The sequence below is a fragment of the Centrocercus urophasianus genome, unplaced genomic scaffold, assembly GCF_019232065.1.
Source record: "Centrocercus urophasianus isolate 14NV4802_14NV808 unplaced genomic scaffold, USGS_Curo_1.0 seq_22, whole genome shotgun sequence".
NCBI classification, from domain to species: Eukaryota; Metazoa; Chordata; class Aves; order Galliformes; family Phasianidae; genus Centrocercus; species Centrocercus urophasianus.
In genome coordinates, this window is record NW_024884778.1 from 376,319 (window position 1) to 401,877 (window position 25,559).

Genomic DNA, 25,559 nt, shown 5'->3' on the forward strand with positions numbered 1-25,559 from the left:
CTGAGCATTCTTAATACTAATCAAATATTTCAATGATGAGAATGGCAGAGTCACATGAAATGTAATGCTTCTGAACAGCAGCTGAGGAGAGCCTCTCTCCTGCTGGGTACTCTGGCTCCACAGACTCGAGCTATATTGTTTAAACTTTTTTTCCATAAGCCTGCACACTATTTTAAACTGTTTATATTGAAACTGACTTAAAGAACACTTACCTACAGCAAGTTATCTTACTGCTAGCTTTATGTTTAGAGACTGATTTCTGCTCAGGCGACCACAAGCCTTGATTAAAACGAGAAAAAAAAAGCTGAAGTAAATGACAAGAAAACTTCACCAGTGTTCAGATTAGAAACCAGCTTTGCCAGGAAACTCAGCTCAGACTTCAGAGGGAACAAAGTCTCACTGCTAGGACATTTAAATACATACTACACAAACAGCAAAGGGGAAAAAATAGATATATCTAACACAGAGAAAGGCTCCCACTGGAAAAATCACAGTAAGAAGGTACATTTGTTCTGGGACATCTCACAACACCGTCCTCATCAACTGACTTTTCGTGATACACATAAGTAGCTTTGGGCAACATCTGGTTTTTCCCAGATAAAAAGAGCTGCACAAATCTGTTGTTAGCTTAGCTGTGAAACTTGTACAGAGTTTGCAGGCTTAATGGAAAAGTGAGAAAAAGACATACCAAAATCACTGGAAGAGCAGGATGCCAACTGGTGAGTAAGAGGGTTGTAGGAAACGCACTGTATAGAGTCATTATGCCTAGAATGAAGTTACAATCACATTTCAGTAAATCATTCTTAAACGCCTCTTTCTGACTTTCAGCAAAGTAGCTGAAGGGCTCACCAGATGGCAGAAATAACTTGATCAGCTTATATTACATCAAATTAATCTGCAATTACTGTAAACTACATCAACAATAAATCCTAAAAAACATTGTCACTGAACGGCAGGATTCGCTGTTCCATCAAGATGAGTTCAATGTGTGCAGAAATGGGGGTTGTTAGACGTGATGAACGGTTAGATCCAAACTCTAAAATAAGTGCCCTTGTTCTCCTGCCCAGCACACTGTGCAACCAACCAGCAACAACTGTGCAAACACATTCAGAAACAGAATTTGAAGATGTAGCTGCAAAGACATGACATGAAACAAAGCCAAAAGAAAGATGAAAATACACCGTGTGGAAAAGCACCAAGCCGTACCTTCAGCTTGGACTGCGACCTCGTTTACATTGCTTTGATTTGTTACACAAGATCAGTTATATTCTGCTTCATCCCATTTCATCTTACAGGATTTCCCCAGTTCTTTGCCAGCCCTTTAAATACATCAGAGATCTATCTAGACCTTTCACCCTCATTTATGCCTTTAATTGCTTTCCTGCCTCATTCAGACACTTCAGCTGCTCTCCTCTTCCCTCTCGTATTACTCACTGGCATTTTCTCTAACCTTAGTTAACCTTCCAGCTCTAACATCACTTACTGAGAGCAGAAGTGCATAACCAAGGTTCTCACTGCAGATGCACAGGATTGAAAGCCAGCACTTACGTGTATTTCAGAATTCCTTCTAGCTTTGAAGTCCAAATGATCACACTTTTATCAGCTGAGCCAGATGCAAAACGTTTGCCTAGGAATTAAATACAGTTTAAATCCCACACATAAGAATCCCTTACTCACCCAGTATTCAACAAAAGAGAGAGCAAGATGTTCTTGAACTTGACAAGGCTCAAGCCATAAAGAGCCTAACATTGCAAGTGTCCTGGTGTGCTGTGCTTCCTCAGCTACATGAAACCTCAGTGGCTTTTTTCATGTAAAAAAAGCTCAACCATACAAACAACAAACCCAACGCACGCACACAACATTCAAAAATCCCATTACTAGAACAGTCCCATTTTTATCAGTTTGCCATATGGAATGGAAGATATTACACACTTTACACACTAAGAATAGTGTGTATTATAAGATATTACACACTAAGAAAGTCCCATAGAAGCGATATTTACCATCTTTAGCATAAGCCACACAGTACACAGTGTCCTTATGTCCCTTCAGAGGTTGAATTAAGGTTCCATCAGAAGTATCATATACCTGCACAAGTAACCAGAAGAAAAATATTCAGGATGAGGACTGTGACACAAAATTACTGAAGGCCAGGAAGGTTCTACATTTTGTTTTCTGTTTCCTTTTTTGCAAGCAGTACAATTCATGCAGATTAAGGCATTTTAAAGTGTAAAAGCAGGTTTCCTTAACAAACAATACTTTCCTAACATTGGCACAGAAGAAGTCCAGCTCTAGAAAATTACGCACACAAATGAAACTTCTAAACAGCTCGCTGGGCCTCCACGTTCCAGCGCACACCTCTCCTTCCTTGTATAATAAGCTACTGGAAAGGACCATCATTAAACAAACCGCTGCCAGCCCCGGCAGCGTGAAGGTCCGTGCGCTCACGGCTCAGAACAGCACACAGCTGTGCCCACAGCCCCGCACCGCAAGGGAGGCGCAGGGCGGCCCCGGGCTGCTGGTGCTGGAGCCCTGGGAGCCGACAGGCTCTACTGGAGGCTCAGCTCAAAGCACGAACATAAACGCGAGCTTCTGCCTCCTCTTCACAGGGATTGCGAGTCACGAAGCGGAGCACAACACGCTCACTGAACGCGCGATCAGCGCAGAATCACGGCGGTGTTCGAACGCCGCGCGCCGCGCCAGCTTCGCGTGAAGGTCGGCAGCCTGCAGACTGCTGGGCGAGGCGTCAGGAGGCGCTGCGGTAACAGAAATCGCACTACGGAGCAGAGCTCGGACCTGGGTAACATCGCAGCGCCCCGCAGCCGGCCTGCAGAGCGCAGGGCGAGCCGGGCTTTGCGGCGGGTTAAACGCGGCAGGACCGCGGCCCCAGCGCGGGGAAAGCGAGCTGTCCGTACCAGGAGCCGACTGCCGGCGGCAACGATCAGCTGCGTCCCGTCCGGCTTGAACGCGAGGTCGTAGATGCTGGGGAAGACAAGAGTCGTCGTGGCGGCTGCCGATGTTGGCGGCTCGTCCCGTTCCCGGGATCCCCGGCAGCGGAGCCGCGCCCCGAGGGCCGCCCGAGCCCGGCCCCGCGCACGCTGCCGGCCCGCCGCTCCCCGCCGCTCCCCGCCGGCCCCGCGGCGCTCACCAGTGCTCGGCCCGGTCCCGCCAAGTGAGCGCGGCCCGCATGCCGGGCCCGGACCGCACTCGGTCGCCGAGTCGGTCGCGCCGCCGGCTCCCTGGGCAACGCGCAGGCGCCCGGAGGCCCGCCGGACCGCCGCGACGGCAGGGGGCGCCGGTCGGCTGGGCCGCGAGGGACGTCACGTGACCGCGGCGTCCGGAAGCGCCCCTTAACGAGGCCGTCCCGCGCCAGAGCGGTTTCCATGGCGACCGGCGGGCGGGAGACGTCGAAGCGGGGATGGAGCGAGAGCGTCGGCGGCGCGTGCCTCCGGGAGGTCGGAGCGGCGCGTGCGGGTGAGGTCACGTGAGCCACGCTGACGGAGCCGCGCCGCCGCCTCTCGGCGCAGCGGGAGCTGCGGGAGCCCCGTCCTGTAGCGGCGGCGGCGGGAGGCGGCCCCGGCCCCGGCCCCCTTGGCTTCCTTCCGGCGTGCCGCCCAGCGGCCTTCCGACGGTGCGGGCGGGGGAAGCGGCCCCGCTGACGGCTCGCCGTTCTCTCCGCCCTCAGCGCCGAAGGAACGACGCTGCGGTCCGGACGGGCGCTGGCGGAGCGCTGCCATCACGCCGGCACAGCTGGCGGTGCCACGGCCCCGGCGGGGAGCGGGGTGCGGAACGGCGGAGCGCGGAGTTCCCGGAGCGATGGGTCCGAGGCGCGGCGCGGGGAAGGCGGCAAGGCGGAGCAGCGCCCGAACGGCGCCGGAGAGGAGGCGGCGGGGAGAGCCGCGCGGGACGGCGGAGCGAGGAGGAGCTCCGTAGGAAGTAACGGGGAGAGCGCCCGGAGCGAGAGGAGGAGAGCGGCGCGGGGCCGGCGGGAAGTGGAGCGCCGGGCGAGATGCGCGGAGCCGGCCGCGGATGGGCGGAACGGCCGCCAAGAGCCGCACGCAGCGCCCGCGGCTCCGGGATCGCGGCGCTCCGAATCCGACCCCGAAATGGGGAGCGACGGCTTGCGGCCTGCTGGCGACGAGAGCTTCGCGGCAGCTAAAATACGGCGAGGTATGGGTGTGTTTTGAGGCAGAATATGATTCTAACGCGTTATCCTGAACTACCCGAGGAAAGTATTCGGGACGGGCGCCTCCCGTTCCGTCTCATTTCTGGAGCGCTTTCGGCCTCTTCAGCTGTGCCCTGGGATCGAGTGCTGAACGTCTGCTGCCTCTTAGTGCTGGTGCCGTGTTGGTCCCCGTGCTTTGTGAAGAAGGCTTTGGTTGTAGCTTCTTTCATGATGCAGTGTGTGGGGTGGGGTGGAATTCTTAGCTGTCGTTTGGCCTGGTTTTCCAGGCTGCATTGGAGTTGTGATTTCTCTTCAGAATGTTTTTCTCAGAGCTCAAATGCAGAAAAACACATCTGTGTTATGCATTCCTACATGGAATCTGTGTAATTCCACCACGAATGAAGGAGGAAAAGGTCTGTGAGCCATGATGGCAAACTGTGGGGTTTTCCATTTTAATACTGAGGTATCGTTTCTTTACAGAAGAATCTGTCCCACGGACACAAGTGGATAGGAGGAAAACGAGTCCGTATTTTTCAAGTAAATACAGTAAGGAAGGTAGGATTCTCCTTGGGGACACAACTGCCATTTTGCAGGGGAGAGCAATGAGGCGGCTCGGGGTGAAGTGGTGATGTGGGAAACGCATACATGGCTGCACATATGGGCAGCCTGCACTGCGGGGCTGCAGTGTGAAGTGCACCCGTATGCACAAACCGCCAACGCTGTGCCCACAGTGCTGAGCCTGTTTCTAAAATTCGTCATTTAATTTTTTTTCCTCTAATTCCATCCTTTGTTACCCTATGTATTTCCTTATATTGCCTGTGTGTACAGCTCCCAGCCCGCCTAGGAGGAAGGCCTTCAGGAAATGGACTCCTCCACGCTCCCCTTTCAATTTGGTCCAAGAAACACTTTTCCACGATCCGTGGAAACTTCTCATTGCGACCATATTTCTCAATAAGACTTCAGGTAAATGGAGTAATACAGTTTCACGTTGTGTAACTGTTGGGTGGTGATATAGGATTGAAACAGCTGCCAATTTTTTTGTGTCATTAATGAAAGAATAAATACACATGTTTGTGTTGATGTTAAAAAAAAAATAGTAATTTGTTTCTTGTGCCTTGGCAAAAACCATGCATAGTTAAAGTGAAGAGGGACCTGCACAGCTGATGATGGTTTCTTTGAGCAGGTAAAATGGCAATTCCTGTGCTCTGGGAGTTCCTCAGGAAGTACCCTTCCCCTGAAGTAGCCAGAACTGCAGACTGGAAAGAAATGTCAGAGCTGCTCAGACCTCTCGGCCTCTATGCGCTCAGAGCAAAAACAATAATCAAGTTTTCAGGTAAGTTTTTATGGCTGTGTTTGTGGAACGGTGTAAACGTCGTTAGCAAGAAAACTACAGCTATTTTCCTAACTGTGCTCTGTGACATCTTTCCCTGCTGGTTTGTTTTCTGAAGCTTTGGGAGATGTTGGTTTTACACGTGTGAAACTGCTGATTGGATTGTCTTAACTGAGTAACTTGTGGTGTTCGTAGAGGTTTCCTTTAAAATGCTGCCATGTGCAGGTGTGGGGCAGCATGGTGTCTGCTCAGACCTGGGCCTGCACGGTGAGGGCTGTGCGTGTGTTCCAGACGAGTACCTGCACAAGCAGTGGAAGTACCCCATTGAGCTGCACGGAATCGGAAAGTACGGAAATGACTCCTACAGAATCTTCTGCGTCAATGAGTGGAAAGAGGTGCGCAGTGCTGCTGTGAGTGGGGCCTGAGGGGGCTGTGCAGCGCGTGCCTGGCCTCGCCTCCTGCCGCTGTCACAATATGTGCTCACTTGGATTTAAAAAGATATATATATATTTTTTTTTAATTTCAATTAGTTGAATTCTCAGAATGCATTTTTTGCAAGTCTGCCTTAAGTCAAGGCTGACTGATCCATCTGCTTTAGCTCACACGTGGCAGGGGTCTGTTGCTCTGACTGTGGCACTGTGGGTTAGACAAGGGCAGGTTGTGAGCTGGGAGGGGAAGTAGCTTGGGGGTGTGTTTCGGAGCTGTCAGGTGTGTTAAGATATTGATATGAGCATTAATTACTTTTGTTGTGTTTTAGGTGCAGCCTCAGGACCACAAGCTGAGCGTCTACCACACATGGCTCTGGGAAAACTATGAGAAGCTGAGTGGGGACTGAGTGCAGCCTCAGGTGTGCCAGCAGTGGGCTGCGCAGCATCAGAGCTGTGCTGAGCATCGCGTTCTTAGTTTATATGTTGTGTGACATCAACTCAGATAATCACTGTAATAAAATGTTCAAGCGCTTTAAAGGTTTTTAATAAACGTATCTAACTTTGTAACATCTGTTCTTGTAAAGCTCCCCTGCTCCCCTTAAACCGAACGCGCCCCGCTGCCGTTCCGCCAGCACATGCCTCACCGCCAAGGGGCGCTCTCCCACTCAGCGGGCCTGGCGGAAGCCGCGTGCCGCTTGGCCCTGAGCTTCCTGGCGGAAGCGGCGCCGGACAGGTCCTGTCAGCTTCATAGTGAACGCGCAGAGCAGGACGCGGAGGAAGCACTTATCTGCTCTCCCACGCCGCCCTCCAGGACGCGTCCCACCTTGTTGCGGCTCAGGGCTCTGTGTGACCCCGCGAGGGGCGGCCGCTTTCTCCGTGCACGGGGGGCGCGGCGCTGACCTGTCGGTACCGCCCAGATCTCCCATAAGCCCCCGCGAGCGGCGGCTCCTCCTTCTCTCTCGGCGGGCCGTGCCGTGCCGGCGCCATAGCGTAGCAGGTGAGCGCCGCCATCCGCCGCCATCCGACCCGGGAGGGCCCGCCCGGTCCCGCCGCCTGCCCCGGGGGCCTCCGCGCAGCGTGGGGAGCCGTGGCACCGGGGCTTTTCCGCGGTCTGTAGCCCGGCGGCGGTGGGGCCATTGAGGCCGGGCTCGCGCGCAGGAGCCCTGCGCGCGTCGCTTCTGGCGGCAGTGAAGCGGGAGCGGCCCACGGGCGGTGCTGGGGGTGCCGGGCCGCCGTCGGGTCTGAGCCGGGTGGGCTCTCGGAAGTTCCGTCCTTAAAGGGACTCCGGCTGCTGCCCGCCGCGAGGCTGCTCGGGAACCGGAAGGGCCCTGAAGTCGGCGGGCGGGGAACGGAGCGTGCGAGAGCGGGCGTGGGGAGCTGAGCGCGGGCCGCCTCCCAAGATCGCATCTGGGGAGCTCGTGGTGCTCCGCCAGCTTCGGACACGGGAGGCAGAGACACTGCAGGGGAACACCCATTCCCTCCCTGGCTCTGGCAGTGGCTAGGGGGTGGAAGATAGCCTGCTACAGCCCTCGTTGGCACGGTGACGCGTCGCCACCTTGTCGCGCCTTTTCTCATCCTGCTCTGCTTCCCTCAGCCGCCATGCCTGCCCTCCGGCCTCTCGTGAAGCCTAAGATCGTTAAGAAGAGGACCAAGAAGTTCATCCGCCATCAGTCTGATCGCTATGTCAAGATCAAGGTAAAAACTCATGGAAGCTTCCTTACAGCAGCAGCTTGGGGAAGGTCGGGTTTGTGATTGCCCGGAGGCCTGGTGATGGATTAGAGCATAAAGGCCAGGTGTTGCAGCTGTGGGCCAGGCAGTGGTAGCGCAGGTGTGAGACCTGTGGGACGTGATACAGCAGTGCAGCACAGTGAGTCTTTGTAGGTTGGTTTTGGCCAACTTTGCAGGTATTCTCGCACCGATGTTAGTTTTGTAACTGAATACCAAATGCTTCCTGTGTTTCTTTAGCGCAACTGGCGGAAACCGAGAGGTATCGATAACAGAGTTCGCAGGAGGTTCAAGGGCCAGATCCTGATGCCCAACATCGGTTATGGGAGCAACAAGAAGACGAAGCATATGCTGCCCACGGGATTCAGGAAGTTTCTGGTCCACAATGTCAAAGAGCTGGAGGTGCTCATGATGAGCAACAAGTAAGTCTCTGGGTTTATTCCCTTCCTTCCCCAGTCGTTGCTGCAGTTCTGCAGTCAGTGCTGCGGCTGTGTGCTGCTGTGCTGCCCATCCCACAACGGCACTGAGGAGGAGGATGCGGGTAGGAGACCTGGGAGGTGTGCAGCTTTGGGGAACGCAGGCACCGTCTCGCTTTACTCAGCGCCGCGGTGCTGGAAGGCGAATGGAGAGCCTGAGGCCGTCAAACCTCTGTCTGTGGCTCGTTGTTAAACTGCCGTGCTCTGCTGTCGGCAGGATGGCTCTCGTTGCTTTGCCTGCACTGCTGCCACGCATCGGGCCGAGGAGGCTTAGGGCGCGCTGTGTTCCCTGCAGGTCGTACTGTGCAGAGATTGCTCACAACGTGTCTTCCAAGAACCGGAAGGTCATTGTGGAGAGAGCGGCTCAGCTCGCCATCAAGATCACCAACCCGAATGCCAGACTGCGCAGCGAGGAAAACGAATAAGCTGGCCTCCACGTGTGGGATGTATTTAATAAAGTGTAAAAACAAACTGAGCAGGATTGGCCTGTTGCCTGTTTCTGAGGGCTTGCACACAGTGCTGTGACTCCACTTGCACCTGAGGTTTGCGCTGACGGTGAGCTTGCAGCAGTGCACTTTGTGCATCTCTTGCTCTTACCTGGAGATTTGCTTCCTTCCCGGTACTTGTGCTTCAGGGGGCCTGGAGCCATACCCTGCTTGTGATCATGCTGCAGGGGAGGGAACTGACATCTTAGTGGAGGCTAAGAAAAGGTCGTGCAAGCAGATGTTCCCTTGTTCTGTAGGCTCCTAGTAGCATTAGCAATGTAATGTTGCTGTGATAAGCAATGAATTCAGGAATGAACATGGCTTCGTAGGTACATTTTTATTTTAAGTTACCACTCAAACAAGGTGGATATTCTTTAACACTGCACTATAAATATTTTTCACATCAACCGCTGTCAAAAATGAGAAATGAAAACTTATTACAACTCCATGGCTGTAAGAAATGTGTCATGGTGCACTTGTTCTCTGATTTGCTGTTACATTTTCTCTTAAGGCTTTTCTTCTCTGCAAAGCAGCATTAGAACAAAACATCTGCTTTAGAGGTTTTCAAATGACAGAAGGTACTGTGGACTGTATGTTTCAGCAACTCTGGTTACTGAGATTCACCTGTGATACTGGAGCACTCAATATGAGCTTCCCTCCTAATTAGTGTTGCAGCTGTGTAATTTAATGACCAGAATTTGGAGCAGATGGGTGCTGTGGTGGTGGTCACTCAGTACAAGCACTGATTGCTCCAAGAGGCAAAGAGAGGCCAACTGCTTAATGCAGAGAAAAGCTTAGTAAGTGATTTGTGTTGTACTACAATCCTGCAGTCTCTTTTGGAAGGCAGCCTATTGAGGTATTCTGCAGTAAAAGTAGAAAAAGTATTGCTGAAACGCTGTGGAAATACCCAGCTGTCCCTTGTATGAATCCAGCCCTGTGCAGACAGGCTGGGATGTCTTGGTAAGAACAGTCCAGCTGCAGCTTGCGCAGCTTTGCTCATGCAAGTCTCCTTCCTCTTCTTGACAAAGGTGCTTATGGTGTACATCACTACTTAAAAGACACGCAGATTTCAGCCATGTTGTTAAGTGAAACAATACATTCTTCAGGCAATTTGGAGTAAAAAGTGCGTGTGCAGTGGTTAAAAAAAAAAACCAAACTTTTAAGCTATTTCACTTAGCACTTCAGTAGGGAAACTCCAGGAGATGGTTTCCATTTTCCATGGCATCATGCTACATTGCTTGACATACCCTGTAAAAGCTTGCTGAAACTTAGCATACACATCTACTCCTCCCTGCACGGGGGCAATGCTTTCCTTGATCTCACGTGCCGTTAAAATGCAGTGAGATGCCTGGTGCCCACAGGTGCAGCCAGAAGCAGCTACTGCTAGCACTTGCCAGCTGCCAAGCAGCTGCTGCAGCACAGAGCAGCTTGATGACATCCTCACTCTGCCCACCTGTGACATCCCTTGGCTCACGTGTGGGGAGGCAGGCAATGGAGTGCAGGGCAGAGCTCTAGCTCATGTCCATCGATTCTGCAGAGGGCAGAGAAGCAGTGTCTTTCTGGATACTTTCAAAAAGCGATGCCATTTCAGGACTGGATCTGATGTGAGAAGAAAATTCAGCCATCGCTGGACTTTTCTCTACTTCAGGGATGGTCAGGAGAGCAGCTACTGCTCTCATTGCCGATCGCTTCAATTCATCCTGCTTTTCAAACTCCTGTTTCACTGAACCAGCTTTTACCTAAAAATCCAAAGCAGAATCTTCAGTTGGGATTAAGAAAAGGTGATGCTGGCACAACACTGACCACATCAGCAGAGCGAGCAGATTGTTTTCTAACCAGAGGGACGTGGGGAGCAGGTTGCTCAGAAGTAGTAGCAGAGGGCCAAGAACGCCCAGCACGCCCCACTGATCTCACCTTTGTGGAGCAGGTTGCCCGGAGCGGTTCGATCAGTCGCTCGAGCCGCTGCAGAACTGCGTTAGGACAAAGCGTGGACAGCCGGGCCAGCATTATGAAAGTCAGCATCTAGACAAAGGAGGAAAGGTAAGATGTGCTGCTTCGCTGCAGCCTCCAGTGCCCTGGCTTCAGCATGGATCTGTCTGCAGAAGGCTGTGCTCTCATCATGGCATCTGTACCACAGTGGTTTCCTCTGCACTTCTGCGAGGGGTTTTTATTAAGAGTCATAATTAGAAATGCACCTGCTTGCAGCCAACGTACAACAGGTGCCCAGCTGGACTCAGGTCCCAGGCGTCCTGCTGCCAGGGGTCTGTGGGGTGTTCAGCTTCTGAGAGAAAACCTGCGTTCACCCAGCAGTTGTGCCACTGCTGTACCCCTTCTAAGTGGAGGTAGATTAAACAGAATGAAAAGGAAACAGTGCTCCTATCAAGCTATGAGTCGTGCCCTGGCTCCCTCAGAGCTGATGTCATGGTTTTATGTTTTTTGTTTTTTCGGGTTTCAGTATTCCACATCAAAACATCCTGCAGTGCACGGGGCATTAAAGTGTCACTGCCCCAGTCCCAGGTTCCCATCCCTGTACATTACAGCAGTCCTGGGATCTGGCCCTTCCAGGGGTGGCGCTCTCCTGCTGCCTGGCAGTGGGTGCTGGAGGTGCTTTCCCAGCCGTTCCAAGCTGTTCAGGTTTGACTCAGTCCCGGGAACTCTCTCTCTCCTCTTGTCTGATTTAATAGTCTCAATTTCAATTAAGTTGTATCTATTGTGTTATCTTGTATTCTGGTATCATAGTAAAACAAGTGTTCCTCCATAGATTGTTGCCGCTGTTCTTTTCCTCCCTTCCTTCCTTCCTTCCTTCCCATTTTGTGGGACCGGGGTGGGGGTGGAAGGGCAGAGGCCTGCTGCCCCCCTGTCACAGCCATAGATTGATCTGGTCAACTCCGTGACAGCTGAGTAACATCAGTTACTTCTCTGTCCTACAGCAGTTTTGGCAAAGCACCTACCCACCTGAATATCATAGTGATCCTTCAGTCCATCCTCCACATGGTTCAGGTACTCACAGATATCCAGCCGGTCAAGGCAGCTTTCCAGCAGTGTGTACATGCATTCAAAAGCAGCTTTCCTCACATCAAGGCCATCATCCACCGTGTGTTTGAATGGCCCCATTTCTACCTTAAACAAGAAAAAAAACAGAGCCGTAACCTACCAGCAGACAGCGTGACTGCTTCACACACACAGAGCTGCTGCCGTCCCGCGCTCGGCACAAACCGATGACATACCTCTCGGATGAGTTCTCTTCTGACCTTCGTTTCGTTATATAAGCTGGGGAGAAGTGTGTTTAGCAAGTCCCGGATTAAAGAAGGTTTGTTATGAGCAGCAGAATTAAACATGGCTAAAGCCACCCGTCGAACATTCAGGTCTGAATCCTGAAGGGTTTTTAAGAAGTTACCTGTGGTTGAGAACACATCAGGCAGTGTTTTACAGGTCCACCAAGAAGCAATTGTAACTGACACAGGAACATTACAGTGTATTTTTGATGTAGCTGGAATACAGCTATGGTGAAATAACTTTAGGGGCATGGTTAACGGACACTGGAGATACTTTCATTGAGGATTACTATATCCTCAGTGGAAGAATTGTGCATATTTTTTTGCATATGGGCATAAAGATAAATGGCAAGATTCCAGCTACCACAGACCTTCCCTTAAAGTCACATCTGAAGGTTCAGTATTCAAGGACGGCTTTCTTTCTTCTTGCTTAGATCTACTTTGCTCCAATAAGACTTCTCAGAAGCAGAAGGCCTACTTCCATACAACAGATCTGAGACAGAGGCTCCCTACAAGGTATAAGGCCTTAATTTGGGTTGTGTTTCACAAGATCCTTTCTGCATAATGGTTGAATCTTACGTTTGAAAGCAGAGGGAGTTAATGCTTCCTAAAAATCTCTGCCACCAACACAATATGCCCAAGAGCAGAGTATTACAACATTTAGCAAGGGCCCACGTGACAGTGCTCCTCCTGAGCGCCAAAAGCAAAGAGGCACTGCAGAAAAATAACTGGATTAGGTGAGGCTCACACAGGTGTGAAAAATCCCTGAGCTGTTAATGAAAGCCAAAACCTGTTCCCACGCACCCTGCGACTTTCACTAGCTTACCTATGCAGCCTTTCAGAAGAGCATCAATAGGTTGAGGATGGTCTGCAATGGTGAATTTGACTGCAGTCACCACTGTACTGCGGGCATGCGGAGAGCCTGCGACAAAGATGGAAAGAAGAAAACAGTGACAGATCAAGAGACAAAATCATCACTTTAACTTTGTAGCACATATTGGGGGTTGGACTCGATGATCTCTGGAGGTCCCTTCCAACCCCTACAATTCTGTGATTCTGTGATATTCTGCTCTCAGTTTCAGCGGACATGCATTGAAAAGCGGGCTGAGGATTTGTCTGAACAACCTCTCCCAGCGCAATGTCTTTGTCCAGTCCCTGCTGTGAGCCACCTCCCACAGCCCATGCAATGCATGGCTCCTTTGAGCCCCTCGCAAAGATCCCCCGTCTCCTTTTCACCTCTCCGGTCTGCCTGTCTCCCCGCAGTACCCACCAGTGCTTTACAAGAGGAGCTTCCAGCTAAACAAAGCACCTCTCCATCTCAGCACTGCTCTTCATTACCTGATGACAGCTGTTTTTTCAGCCGAGGCAGCAGCTCAGAGGGATTCACCAGAGTCAGCTTCCCCAAGCACTCGGCCACCACGTTGCGCGTCCCTTCCTCTGAGCACTCACAGTGCTTAAAAAGCAGAGCCCAAATATCCTCCACGTAGGGCTTGAGGCTGTCGGCTGGGGAGGAGCTAATGACTTCTTTTAAGGAGTGCAGCAGGAGGTACTGTCTCTTGGGCTGGCTTTCAATCTCTTTCAGCATGAAGGGAAGATACTCCTTAAGATTTCCAACACTGATGTTCCCCAGTGCATAGGAAGCAGCAGATTTCACCTCTTCGCTGGGGGAAGCGAATGCTTCCAGGATGACGGTTTTGAGCTCCCTCTGAGCACTCGTGAGGTTCGTGCTGCGCCCCATCTCTGCCAGTGAAAGGAAGGCCAGCACCTTTACAGCAGCGCTGCTTTTGGGGCTTTTTACATCCTGGATAAACTGGTTCACTGTCCCAGGGGCTTCTTTGGGGCAGGCCGAGGAAAGGGCTGCCACGCACTTAGCAGCAGAATAATACGCCTGCTTGTGTAACGCTGCCGATGCCCCAGGTGGACCTGAGGAGTACACGGGTGCCGTCAGCTGCTTCAGCAGCTCTGAGTAGCCCACAGTGGCTGCCTTTGTCAGAACCAGAGCCTGGAAGAAGTCAATGATAGCGTTCAGAGCCCCTCCTTGAAGCAAAGGTGAGTGGACAAGCTGAAAGATTTCAGCAAGAACTGAACCAGTGATCTTAGAGATGCAGGATGGATAAACCTTAGCTAAAGTAGTAAGGAATGCGATCGCCACCTGGGAAACGTGCATGTCATTCTCACTGATTAAAGCAGGGAGCTCTGTAAGAACAGACTCTATCATGACAGGCTTAAGGCTGTCACTGTAGTTCTTCACCAGAATATCCAGAGCGGCCAGAGTGCTGAGTTTCAAGGCGCGTTGATTCTTTCTCAAGAAGGAAGCTAGAATGGGGAAGCCTTCCCCTAGGATAGGTCTTAAGTCTATTTTAAGTGGAGAACTGGCAATGAGCGTTAATGCTTTAACTGCTGTCAATCGGGTGATTTCATTTTTGAGCCTCTCCAGAAATATCTTCAACGTTGGCTGCAGATCAGTGCTTAAATGGTCTCCCAGACTGTAAATGATTTGTCCCATACACGAGATAGCACGCTCTTTTACCTCCTGGTCAATGTCAGCTGCCTTCAATCGTTTCAGAGTCCCAGGAAAAAGGTCCTTCACATATGGCTTGGCATCAAAAGTGCAAGGTTTGTCCAGAGGCCTGATAACCTTCACAAGCTGCTGAGCAACCAGCAGAGCTTCTGAAGTGATCTTATAGAAGGGGTCTCCTATACAGGCCACAACTGGAGGTAACAGGCTTTTGATATGAGGATGAAATGCCTCTGGCTGGTGGTTGCAAAGAAGGACGTAAAGGAAAGACAGCGCGTCGATTCTCATGTTGGAGGAGTTGGATTTGTCGGCCAAGGAGAAAACAATGCCTGTGCAGAAGAGACAAGAATGAACGCTGCTTATTTCCACTGATGGTTTCTATTGGGAAAAAAAGCCACCAAAGACACCCTCAAAATGGGCACAATCTGAATCTGTTTTCTTTCCTCTCCGCACTCAAATTATATTTACCATTCCAAAGAACTATGATCTTTGCAGTCTTTCTGCTTTCAGGGAAGAAGCAGTCACTCTTTGCAGCAGGCACAGATAGCTGGCCACAGAAACGTTTTAAAACTTAATAAGAAAAGTCATCCTGGGCTGAGCTAAGGAGGGACTGTTATCAGAATACAACCAGGACTGACAATGTTAAGGCTGGAATTCTCCATTCTCAGCAGACACCCCACACAGCTGTAATGTCCCTTTCTGAGCTTTTCCTTTATTCTTCTGTGGGAAGTCTTACGACTTCTTTTATGACTTCTGTTAGTATTGCCAGCAACATAACTGTGGATCATTAGCAGACTTCCTTCCTAAATGTCACATACTTCCAAGTCCATTTTCTGACTTCATCAGAAACACAACACTGCTTGCTATCCCTGAAGTTGTGCTTGGCTTTCTGATTACAAGCTTTCTGCAATGCACTGATTCCTAAGAAAGAAGGACAGGAGACTTTTTATACATTTACTACACAGTCACTCCAAAAGCCAAAGCAGACCCTCAGTACTACAAGCCTTTCAGCAGTCTGGGATACTTCATGAACTCACAGGCAAGGAAAGCTCTGTGAAAAATGTGAGGGAACATATAAAATTATCAGACATAATGAATATCTTTGTTATTACCACTACATTTTGTAAAAGAAAAAGTCACTTGTTACTGACCTCAGCAGGGTAGCAAGTAATTTTAGCTAATTTCAAAGGAGGCTGGAACATGCCCTCTTAAAGACACCTCCTCCAGGGACTGTGGAAATGAAACTGGTATTCTTACCCTGGCTGTCAGTGGTGGACAGAACTAAGGACTGATCTGGGAACTGCTTAACGTATCAACGTGGAGAAGAACTTGACATGCAGGCCTTGAAGCTGAACAGAGACAATACAGAGGAATAAAACCTGAACACACAGGTCAGGAGCACACATGCTGTGATACCAACTAACAGAGCCAACCCACAGACCATGGACAAGCTTTACCAGGCACTAGTGCAGGGACGTGCTCTGCCAGGCAACCAGGAAGAACATTGGCCAGCTCTGTCAGGAGGCTGAAACAACCTTGCCTGGACTTGATGCTCTTGTCTTTGAGCTGCTTGTGCAAGGCCTTGACAATGCTGGGAACCTGCAGTGTGGAAAAACAAAACAGAAAGAAACACATCGGTCATCCCAGCTTCCAGAGCACAGAGCTCTGTTACCAAAGCAGCTTGCTCAGCTGAGCCAGAAGCACCAACAGCACAGCAAGAAAACCGTCAGGATTCAGCAGTCAACAGTGGAATTGTTCATTAGAAAACAAGACAAAGGAAAGATTACAGTGCATGTGAAGAAAAAATACACAAACAGGTGAGCTGGAGGGGACTTCATTCTTCCATATTCCACAAACAGAATCCCCAGCAAACCTTTCTGGTGCGGGTGTTGTCCCCTGAAACAAAAGCTTTAAGAAATACAACAAGATCATTATTTTAGCCAAAGGCTAGTGTGTCCTGTACAGCCTAAAAACACGCCAGAGGCTGGGCCAGGGGAACAACTGCACACTGCTGAGTGCTCTTGCTCTGCCTCAGCTCTCACTCCCAGGAAGGGTAGTAAGAAAGAACTGAAAAAAAAGGGGGAACTGTTAACCCTTGGGATCCAGTACCTCCTGGTGGTCTGCCCAAAGCTCCTTCAGCTAGCTTTGTTCTCAAGCTTGACTATTAGGCACATTCATCAGTGGCTCACTATCTACTTCTCTTTATTGCTTTCTGCTGTCATCCAGCCCACCATCTCCTCACACACCTGGTTCTGAAGCATTGTCAGGGAAACATCATCTTTGTCAGAGTCGTCTGAAGCATGCAGCCAGCTCTGGACGGGCAGCGTTTGCTTCAGCAAGGAGATGTAAGCACTGAAGATGTCAGCTTTGACATTCTCCTCTCTCTCCTTAAATCTGCTTATCAAAACTGGAGAAAGGGTTTTGTAGAAGTCCTGAAGGAGATCATGCCTGCTGCTGACAATGGCCTCCAGGCACTTTGCTGCAGCCCTGCGGACTTTCCAACTGATGTCATCATCATCACTGTACTCATCATCACTTTCTGGAAGGAAGACAAGGGAAAACAAGGTGCATTGTCAGGAGCAAATCAGAAGTAGACCATCACCTGATATCTCAGAGTCTAACCCTGTGGCTGACTAAACAAACAGGTGCCAACAACTCACACATACAGAATTGTCCAGAATAGCCTGTCCCTACAGATGTCACCAGAGACAGCAGGGTGACCCAGGGCTGATGTGAGTTCAGATTCTTCTGTTTCACGTGAGAGCTGGCAGAACAAACCTTAATATTACTTCACTTACTGGGGAAGCCACGTCAGCTCCGGCATGAAGGCTTTTGTTTTGAAGGAAAAATGAGATTCTCTGATTTTACAGAATCACAGAACGGCCAGGGTTGGAAGGGACCTCAAGGATCATGAATCTCCAACCCCCTGCTGCATGCACCAACCCCCACATTTAATACTATCCCAGGCTGCCCAGGGCCCCATCCAACCTGGCCTTGAACACCTCCAGGGATGACGGGGCATCACAGCCTCTCTGGGCAGCTGCTCCAGCACCTCACCGCTCTCTCTGTAAAGTTTCCCCCTGACGTCCAATCTAAATCTGTCCAATCTAAATCTCCCCTCCCTCAACTTCAAACCATTTCCCCCTGTCCTGCAGTTATCAACCCTTTCACAGAGTTGATTCCCCTCCTGTCTGCAGACTCCCTTTAGGTACTGAAGGCTGCACTGAGGTCACCCCGCAGCTTCTCTTCTCCAGGCTGAACAAGCCCAGCTCCATCAGCCTGTCTTTGTAGGGGAGGTGCTCCAGTCCCCTGATCATCTTCATGCCTCTCCTCTGGACCCTCTCCAACAGCTCCCTTTCTTGTACTGGGGGCTCCACACTTGGATGCAGTTCTCCTGATGGGGCCTCACAACAGCAGAGCAGAGGGGGACAATCACCTCCCTGTCCCTGCTGGCCACCCCTCTTCTGATGGAGCCCAAAGGCAGAAATTTTAAAGGCAGAAATACGTAAATACTTGTCTTAGCAATCCCTGAATGGCACAAAATAGCAAACAATTTACAATGTTACTGGCAGAAGAACTAACACACTCTTCAGGAAGCCTGCCAGGATCTTACCCTGGTTAGCATGAAAGTAAACAAACATGCCCTCCTTTCAGGGAACCTGTTCTAACTTTGCTCTTAGCTGCCACACATTTCATGCAGCTATAAATAGAGACATTACAAGATGCTTTCTATAGGTGAAAGTACTCAGACATACACCTGCTATCTGACCGAGCTAAACAGATTCAGAAAGTAAACACAAGACCCCTCTTAAGACAGTATCAGATTGCTTTCACTGGTGACTGAGATGTTTCTAATGTTTCTACTTAAGGGTCCAGGACTGTAGCTTTGCTTCTTTCTGCTACAAAGCAGTAAAAAATAGCTGCCTTATAATAATAACAATGGTGTGGCTACAATATCTGTAGGCTGAGTTGGGTTGAACTGAAACTGTTACGCTGAAATGGCAGCCTTTCATTTCAACAGCAGCTCACAGAACCACAGAATTGCAGGGGCTGGAAGGGACCTCTAGAGATCATCTAACCCAAAAACAATACTGCACAGCACCCCAGCAGATGCAGTGAGAAACCCATAAGGTAACCGTTAACTGCAATTGTTAGATCTCCTCGTAACATCTTTCTTCTCAAGAAACACCATTTTGTTAGGATCCCAGGAGGAGATTCTAACTGGCACATGTGTGAATCTACTGCAGCTAAATTATCAGAGAACCAGGAACCTGGTTACAGCTGATTCAAATGCTTGGTGCCACCAGTGGAAGCTCAGACTTCAGAAGGCTCAAAGATGGCACCTCCCCTCGACTGACAACCCACACACACCAAACCAGCTGCTCGGAGCCACAGCCTGAGGTCTGCCTGGCAGGCTGCAAGCAGCACTGGCACTTCTGAGAGCACAAGGAAGTGCTTCCAACAGCCAAGATGTCAGAGCTGCTCCTCAGGATTTCCAAGCACGAAGCATGGCTGCTCCCTGTACATGCTCTAGGAGATTACTACTAAGTCAGCAGGGACAAGAAAGGCAATGCTTCCTCCACCTACTCTCTGACAGTTCAGAGTACTAGATTCAGTGTTCTCCCTGTTGCCTCAGGCAGGCTGAGATCTGAGGCTCTTGTTATTACCATCAGTAAATTAAAACAACCAAATCAAGAGCACTGTCTTGAGACACATCTGAAAAGTAACATCCCAGAGAGTGAGAGAGCAGGAAGGGGAGAAACGTAAACCAGTGTTCTGCTAAGCACAGTCATCCCCACAAGCAGGCACCTTGTTCTTCATCCTCCCCATTCTCAGTTTCCATCCTTTCTTCCTCTTCTTCCTCCTCGTTGTCATAGTTGTAGTTCGGGTCAAAGGTGATGTACTTCAAACACAGACTCATCACGTTTGGGATGTGAGGGTCAATTTCTTTTGGGCACCTATCATGACAAATAAAAATTCTAGAAGTTAGAGTTAATAAAAAGAGTAATAAGCAATTTTAAATATTCAACTAATACAGTCCATCTGAAAAGGGTCACAAAATGCTTCCCAGATTGTTTAAGCATTTTGTTAGTATGAGTTAAGTCCTTTTCTTACCGTGCATGAAGCAATACCACATTGTCCTAGGGAGAATGCACTGGTTTCTATAAGGAAAAAAAAAAAAAACCACCCCGGAAAAAAACTAGCTGTGAACACCTGGTTCAGTCTGCTCCCCATGGGAGAAAAGCTCAGCAGCTCTGCAGGGCTGCTTCTCCAAGACAAGCCCTGAACTTCTGACCGAATGTCAGGAAAGCTGCAGCTCAGCAGCTCCTCTATATGACCCCCCTTCTTGCCTTCCACTCCCTCCCTGCTCTAGGAACCTCCTTCTCAAGGTATCCTCCAAAGACAAGAAAAACTCCTAGTTCTGCAAAACCGATACAGAAAATACACTTTTATACATTAAGGAAATACAGCTCATAAATCACACCCAACTCTGTATGTGAAGAAGAAAAGTTATTTGTGAACTATCTTTCCCAACAGGAATGTATGTAGGAAGATACTCAGCCCAGGACACTGTAAGTAGACATATTTACACCAGAAGGACATCAGTGCAAAGGATGGTGCAGCTGTTCAAGGGCACACACCTTCTCACAAAAGACTCAAATGCCTGAAAGCAGTACTCTCTCAACTCATCATCATCCACGTTACAGTACCGAACAATCAGAGGAATTATCTTCTCCAGATGTTCTCCTGGGAAAGACAAAGTAAGCAGTGGTAAACAATGTCAGCCACCTGCTACTTCCTTCACGTGCCTGGCACAGCATCCCCCACTTGGATCCCTTAGGCCAAGGGAGCCAAGCAAGGAGCCAGCAGCCCACCAGCAAGCAGCCCTGCAGGGATTTTCAGAGACGACCCTGGCCTTTCAGTCATAGAAAGAGCTACACCTAGAAGTCTTCTAGGGCTGAATGTCAGTTCTGGCAGATCTTTCAGACTTGCTATCCTACATTTCTCCTCTTATTTAAAACAAGGTGAATCCACTGCCATCATTCACAGAAGCATTAATTCAGACCAGGGTAGTGATAAAGACCTTGAGATGAAGTACACTATAGAATGGCAGCCAGAGAGTTCGTTTGGTGTCTCCTCCCAAGTGTAGACCAATGCCAAATTAGGACCACAGAGAGAATCCCAAAGCACAACCCACTAACACATCAGGAACAGACCAAATGCGTTTCTTTTACCACTGAAGGAGAGCTGCTTAAAAAAAATGCATGCCTGTTTCCAGTACTGTTTCAAGCCACTTGTCCTACCTATGCGGTGTCCAGCCTGCCTACTGATGCCAGCGACACATTGAATGTATGTCCTGGTAGTTGAAGTAGACTCATTCTTCTTCAGCTCAGCAATAAGGTGCTCTGCAAGCTCTGAGAAGATGCTCCCACTGCAGGTCAGGACGAGATGACCCAAAGCAATGATGGCTCTTTTACGTACTGCCAACCTGGGGCTCGTTAGCTGAGGAAGGAGACAGTTCAGGATGGAAGAATGGAAAGAGTAGAGCGTTCCCCCCAGCCTGCAACCAACAGAACGAGACAGAATTTGAAAGTCAGCATGTCAGAGGAAAAGCTCCTATGCCAGCAAAAAGCATACAAGCTCTTCAGCTATGAAGGGGAAGGGAGAGCAAAAGGGAGTTTTTGGCATCCTGGTTTTGAACACTGGCTTGTACTGTACAACACAGGGAAAGATTTTCTGTCTTCATCATGGAGTAATTTGATTTTGATTGAGTCCTTCTAGATGACCTGGGGCTTCGTCAATAATTTCCTGCATGCAGCTGACATATGACACTGTCACTCTGACTTATGTAACAAGAGAAAGAGGCAGCCAGGAAAAAAAATGCATGTGCAATCAGATCAGAGGGCTAAAATAAACTCCCCCGCTTTGCCCTCCCTTGCCTTACTTTTTTTTTTTTTTTTTTTAAGCAGAGCCTCTGTGGGATCCATCACTACTGTTACCACTATTGCCCAGCACAGACAGGCTCAGCATGCAGCCCCTCATTCCTGCTGGGCAATCTGCTCTGCTGAGATATTCCCCGGTGGCAGCCAACCCAAATCCTTCAGTTTTAAGCCCACAGAGTAAGATTAGGGAAATACAGAAATCAAAAGCAAACACACACAGTGCAGCCCCTTGCTGCACCCAGCTGCCAAAGGAAATCCTTTGGTACCTGTTCAACATATCTGACAGGATGTCAAGAGCCTCCAGCTGCACAGACACATCCTCCTGCTTTCCAATAGCTCCTGTCAGCTGGGCTGTGATCTTTTTGCATACATTTGCTGTCATGGTGGAACCTGCAAGAGAGAGATTTTTCCCGTCACTTAAAAAGAGGTCTCGATCCTACAGTGAAAATAACAATTCACCACAGGAAGAGATGACAAGAGCAGCAGTCAGCCAGCTTTTGTTTGAGGTGAAGGACAGACATCGCCAGCAGCAAGGAGCCTCCAGCTGCAGTACAGCTTGCTAATGCTCCCAAAGCAGCTCCTCATCTTGGAGAGTCTTCTACCCAAACGGTGGCACAGAGTGGGCAGCCCCTGCCATGGAACTCATGGAGCAGAGCTGGGGGGAGTTTTCTGACAGTTTCTTTTTCACTTGTTTTAACTTGAAAATATTCGGATCCAACACATCAGTGTTTTCTGTATAGGGAGAGCAATCATAGCAGAAACAGCCCTGTTTCATCAGCTCTGTGATGAAATTTAGCAATTTGCAAACTAATCCTCAGTCTCCTCTCAGCCTCTAACACAGGCACAGCACTGCTGTGGCAACCTGCCATAAAGGAGCAGCAGATACACGGAATGGCTGCAGAGGAAACTTACATCTCTGTGAATGCCAGGTATGTCCTGAGCAGCTGGATCTCAGCTCGCACTGAATGCCTTAGGACTGCAGAAACGTAAGTGGATTTCTCTCAGATGCAGTTTCAGATGCGAGTATCCTCACAGTGACCAGCTCAAGAGATCTCATGTCACCTCATCTCTACCCATAGCAGTATTTCAGCTTGAACTACCTTTCCTTCTTCCTTCATTTCTTGTCCTCCAGCTAGTGAATAAGGAATTTATAATGTTCAGGCTCTGACCACCCATTTTCCTGCTTCCCAAAGGCGATGATTCCCTTTTGCCTCAATCTATCAGGCAGGGACAAATGTTTTACCTGTAGAAGCCGGAGGCAACTCACAGATGACTGTTTTCAGCCCAATGCTGGAGATGTCCCGCAGCTGCTCCTTGTCCGATAACATGTTTGTGCACAGTGTATCCACAATGGTTTCCACCTGGTACTCCTTCACTTTGCCAACCAGTGGGCCCAGGCTGCAGAAGGACAACCAGATGAGAATGAACATGAAGAGGACTGCTTTCCCAAGTCAGTTTTGAAACAAAATCAGCCATAAGAGAGTGTCTTCCTAGAACAAATGCCAAATGGTTTTTACACGCTATTAACTATCTATTGCCCTCTGCCACATGTGTGAAAGCCTCCTCCTTAGCCAAGGCTCAGAACTGCTATGGGGAGTCTGCTCCCTCCACTCTGCACTTTTTGTTGTTATTACTATTATTACTACCACTATCACAACTTTTAACAACCTGTGTTTCCTGCTTGTGAGTTTGTACTCAAAATTGTGCATAAAGTATTTGACAGCATTTGTTTGCAATTATAGCTAATTAGTTGAAAAATGTAAAGCAGGAACCATATGTCCACAAAGAGGGCTGAACCTGCCATCAGCTTAATACCATCTGTAACAACGACAGGGACACTGGGAAACTCAGCACTGGACTTCAAACCTTTCTAAAGGAGAGGAGCTTGATGTCCCAAAACTTTAAACTGAGCTTCTCTCTAAAGAAATGAAATCTCAGGCATGCTGCCTCACAATTTGGTAAGAACTCAACTACTTCTGAAGTCACCTACTGCTTCAACAAAGGCATCACCCTGCCTGGATCCCAACAGGTAAAGAAACTCGTGTGTGCAGCAGGCGAGGGAAAGCCCCCAGGAGGGGAGGCTGGAGCAGGGTGCCAATGCAGCAGGAGCAGGCTGCACTCCAACACTCAGAAGGCTCTGTGACAGCCTTGTAACTGCCAGTGAATACGGGAGCTTCTGACACAGCTCTTACCATTTGACAGCGAGGTTCTGTACTTCCCCATTTTTGTCTTCCAGCAATTTCAAAAGCATTTTCACAACTTTTTTCTCACTGTCTTCATCTAGTTTTATAGAATCTTTTTGCAGTTCCATCATCAGGTCATTGGTGGCCATAAATCTGAAAGAAATGTGGCAGAAGAGGACTGGCTGATACACAGACACAAACGGATTTCCTCCTCTTGACAATAAGTCCTTGTACAAAAACAGATTTTCAAAGACTAACCTACCATCCTTTACACCCTAATGAAAAAGACACAGAACTGATACTTTCTGACAAGAAGAAAACTCAGAGTGAGGCAGCTGGTGAAAAGGCTCTGGCTAGAAAGTCTCTGAAAATGTTACAGACATTCTCTTCTAAAAATATTTGACGAGGATGGGGTAAGGCACAACTGAAACTGGCGCTGTGGGATGGGACCCACTGTGCATTTTCTCAGTGCCTAAATGAACACAGTTAAGTACGCTGGAAAAAACACGAGTGGTTTTTCACCAACTATCAGACCTAGGAACCCAAGCATGGGGACTGAGAATGCGCCTGGCTGTGTTCCTTCTGACATCTCCAGCACGGTCCCACACACAGGGAAGGCCTAGCTCAAAAATGGAAAATAAAATCATGGCTCCACACCAGACCTTTAAACTTCTTCTGTACCTTAAAAAAAGTCCCTCTGTACCTTATCAAAAGATCCTCTCTACCTTGAAAATTCCCCCAGCTATATTTAGAGCTGCACTGTTCAGCCCAACCTCGCCCTTCTCACACCCCCCTGCTCCCTGGGGCTGGTACAGGTCCTGGCCGCTGCGTTGGCCGCCCTCTCCTCACTCAGACCCCTGGCAGAGCTTTTTCTTCCATTATAGAGAAAAGGTATCAATATTTACTGCTGCTCTGAAGCAGCCCTGAGCGTTCCATGCCTTCTGATGCTCTGCTGTCCCTTTATTAAGGAACACTCCTCTGCTCTTCATTCCATATCCACCACCCAATCAAATTTATTTGCATTTCCTTAAAAACATAGGACAGTATTTGGCACAAATGATATTTCTGATTGCACTTTTCTCTCCCATGAGCAAAACCACGCAAGTACTTCTCACTTCAGTTTAGGAGAAAAACAAGATCTCTGACTGTCAGCCAATGTAATTTCCTACAGAGACAACATCAAAATGCACAGTGAAAAGTTCTGTAACTATCTGCTCTCCTGGGAGCAGGAAATATACAGCAGACTGAGGCCCTGAGCAACGGTTATTACATCTGGGCACAGGGACGGGTGTCCAAACGGAGCCGAGCAGGAGCTCCCCTTTCTCGTTCATCGATGACACCTCCATTTTGAGTCCGGCTCCGATGTATGTCATTCAGCATTAAGGAACAAACGCTGCCCGCGGTGCGGGGCCGCATCCCACGCGCAAGCCTTCCCCGGGGCAGCAGCCCAGCACACGCGGCATCGTGCAGCCGGCCAGAACCCCAAAGAGAAACCCAGAACCGCAGGGCGCCGGGTCCGGAAGAGCCTCCGGGCTGCACCCGCGCTCCCGTGCCCGCGCAGTGCGAGCATGACCAAGTATGGCCACCGGCCGGCGGGATGCGCGTAGCTCGGGGCCGCCGCTGCCCGCTGCGGGCTCCGCGAGGCGGGTAACGGGCACGGGCGGAACCTGCCGAACGGCGGCGGACGGCGCGGGCTGCCCGGGACACCTGTCACACATAGGTGCCGGCTGTAACGGATCGGACGCGTCCCGTAGCGCAGCCCGGGCACCGAGCCGCCAGTCCCGCGCCTACAGAGATTCTTTTCCCTCTCTACTGACATCGACGACGAGCAAAAGCGGCCCTTCTCGCCCTGCCCAGGAGGCAGGGTGCCGCAGCCCGGCATCTCGGCCGCCACCCCCTCCAAACGGCCGCAGCCCGGCGGCGGGACGGCCCGCCCCGGGCAAACGAGGCGCTCCGGCCCGCACCTGAAGTCCTTGTCGGTGGAGGTCATCTTCTCCAGCAGGCTGGAGATATGGTACGACACGCTGGCC

The 25,559-nt window shown here is 49.9% G+C and overlaps 4 protein-coding genes across 5 annotated transcripts in view; 2 read left to right on the forward strand and 2 right to left on the reverse strand.

Annotated features, from left to right (window-relative positions):
- IFT122 (intraflagellar transport 122) overlaps positions 1-3,220 on the reverse strand; it is a 29,910-nt gene extending 26,690 nt beyond the window's left edge. For both annotated transcript variants that reach the window (XM_042823564.1, XM_042823563.1), the window contains exons 1-6: positions 3,149-3,220; positions 2,916-2,982; positions 2,004-2,088; positions 1,549-1,627; positions 689-765; positions 213-279 (exon numbers count right to left, since the gene is read on the reverse strand). In XM_042823564.1, the coding sequence (XP_042679498.1) occupies positions 213-279; positions 689-765; positions 1,549-1,627; positions 2,004-2,088; positions 2,916-2,982; positions 3,149-3,189 (416 nt within the window). In that variant the 5' untranslated portion in view covers positions 3,190-3,220. The remainder of the gene's footprint in view (positions 1-212; positions 280-688; positions 766-1,548; positions 1,628-2,003; positions 2,089-2,915; positions 2,983-3,148) is intronic.
- Positions 3,221-3,383: 163 nt separating this feature from the next.
- Positions 3,384-6,490, forward strand: MBD4 (methyl-CpG binding domain 4, DNA glycosylase). The gene is made up of 7 exons (XM_042823773.1): positions 3,384-3,484; positions 3,686-4,170; positions 4,646-4,720; positions 4,994-5,128; positions 5,349-5,498; positions 5,787-5,890; positions 6,253-6,490. The coding sequence occupies exons 1-7, from the start codon at positions 3,384-3,386 to the stop codon at positions 6,328-6,330; spliced, it is 1,128 nt and encodes a 375-aa protein (XP_042679707.1). The 3' UTR covers positions 6,331-6,490.
- A 327-nt stretch (positions 6,491-6,817) lies between these two features.
- Positions 6,818-8,599, forward strand: RPL32 (ribosomal protein L32). The gene is made up of 4 exons (XM_042823493.1): positions 6,818-6,920; positions 7,518-7,618; positions 7,889-8,070; positions 8,420-8,599. Exons 2-4 carry the CDS (start codon positions 7,523-7,525, stop codon positions 8,547-8,549), a joined length of 408 nt encoding a protein of 135 aa, XP_042679427.1. The 5' UTR covers positions 6,818-6,920; positions 7,518-7,522; the 3' UTR covers positions 8,550-8,599.
- A 332-nt stretch (positions 8,600-8,931) lies between these two features.
- Positions 8,932-25,553, reverse strand: LOC122162813 (cullin-associated NEDD8-dissociated protein 1-like). Its single transcript, XM_042823491.1, has 15 exons — positions 25,494-25,553; positions 23,539-23,682; positions 22,590-22,744; positions 21,613-21,736; positions 20,708-20,964; positions 20,045-20,150; positions 19,212-19,360; positions 16,649-16,941; positions 15,860-16,001; positions 13,223-14,731; positions 12,711-12,806; positions 11,837-12,006; positions 11,565-11,729; positions 10,524-10,631; positions 8,932-10,348 (listed from the first exon to the last, which is right to left on the reverse strand). The coding sequence occupies exons 1-15, from the start codon at positions 25,517-25,519 to the stop codon at positions 10,121-10,123; spliced, it is 3,672 nt and encodes a 1,223-aa protein (XP_042679425.1). The 5' UTR covers positions 25,520-25,553; the 3' UTR covers positions 8,932-10,120.
- Between the last annotated feature and the right edge of the window lie 6 nt (positions 25,554-25,559).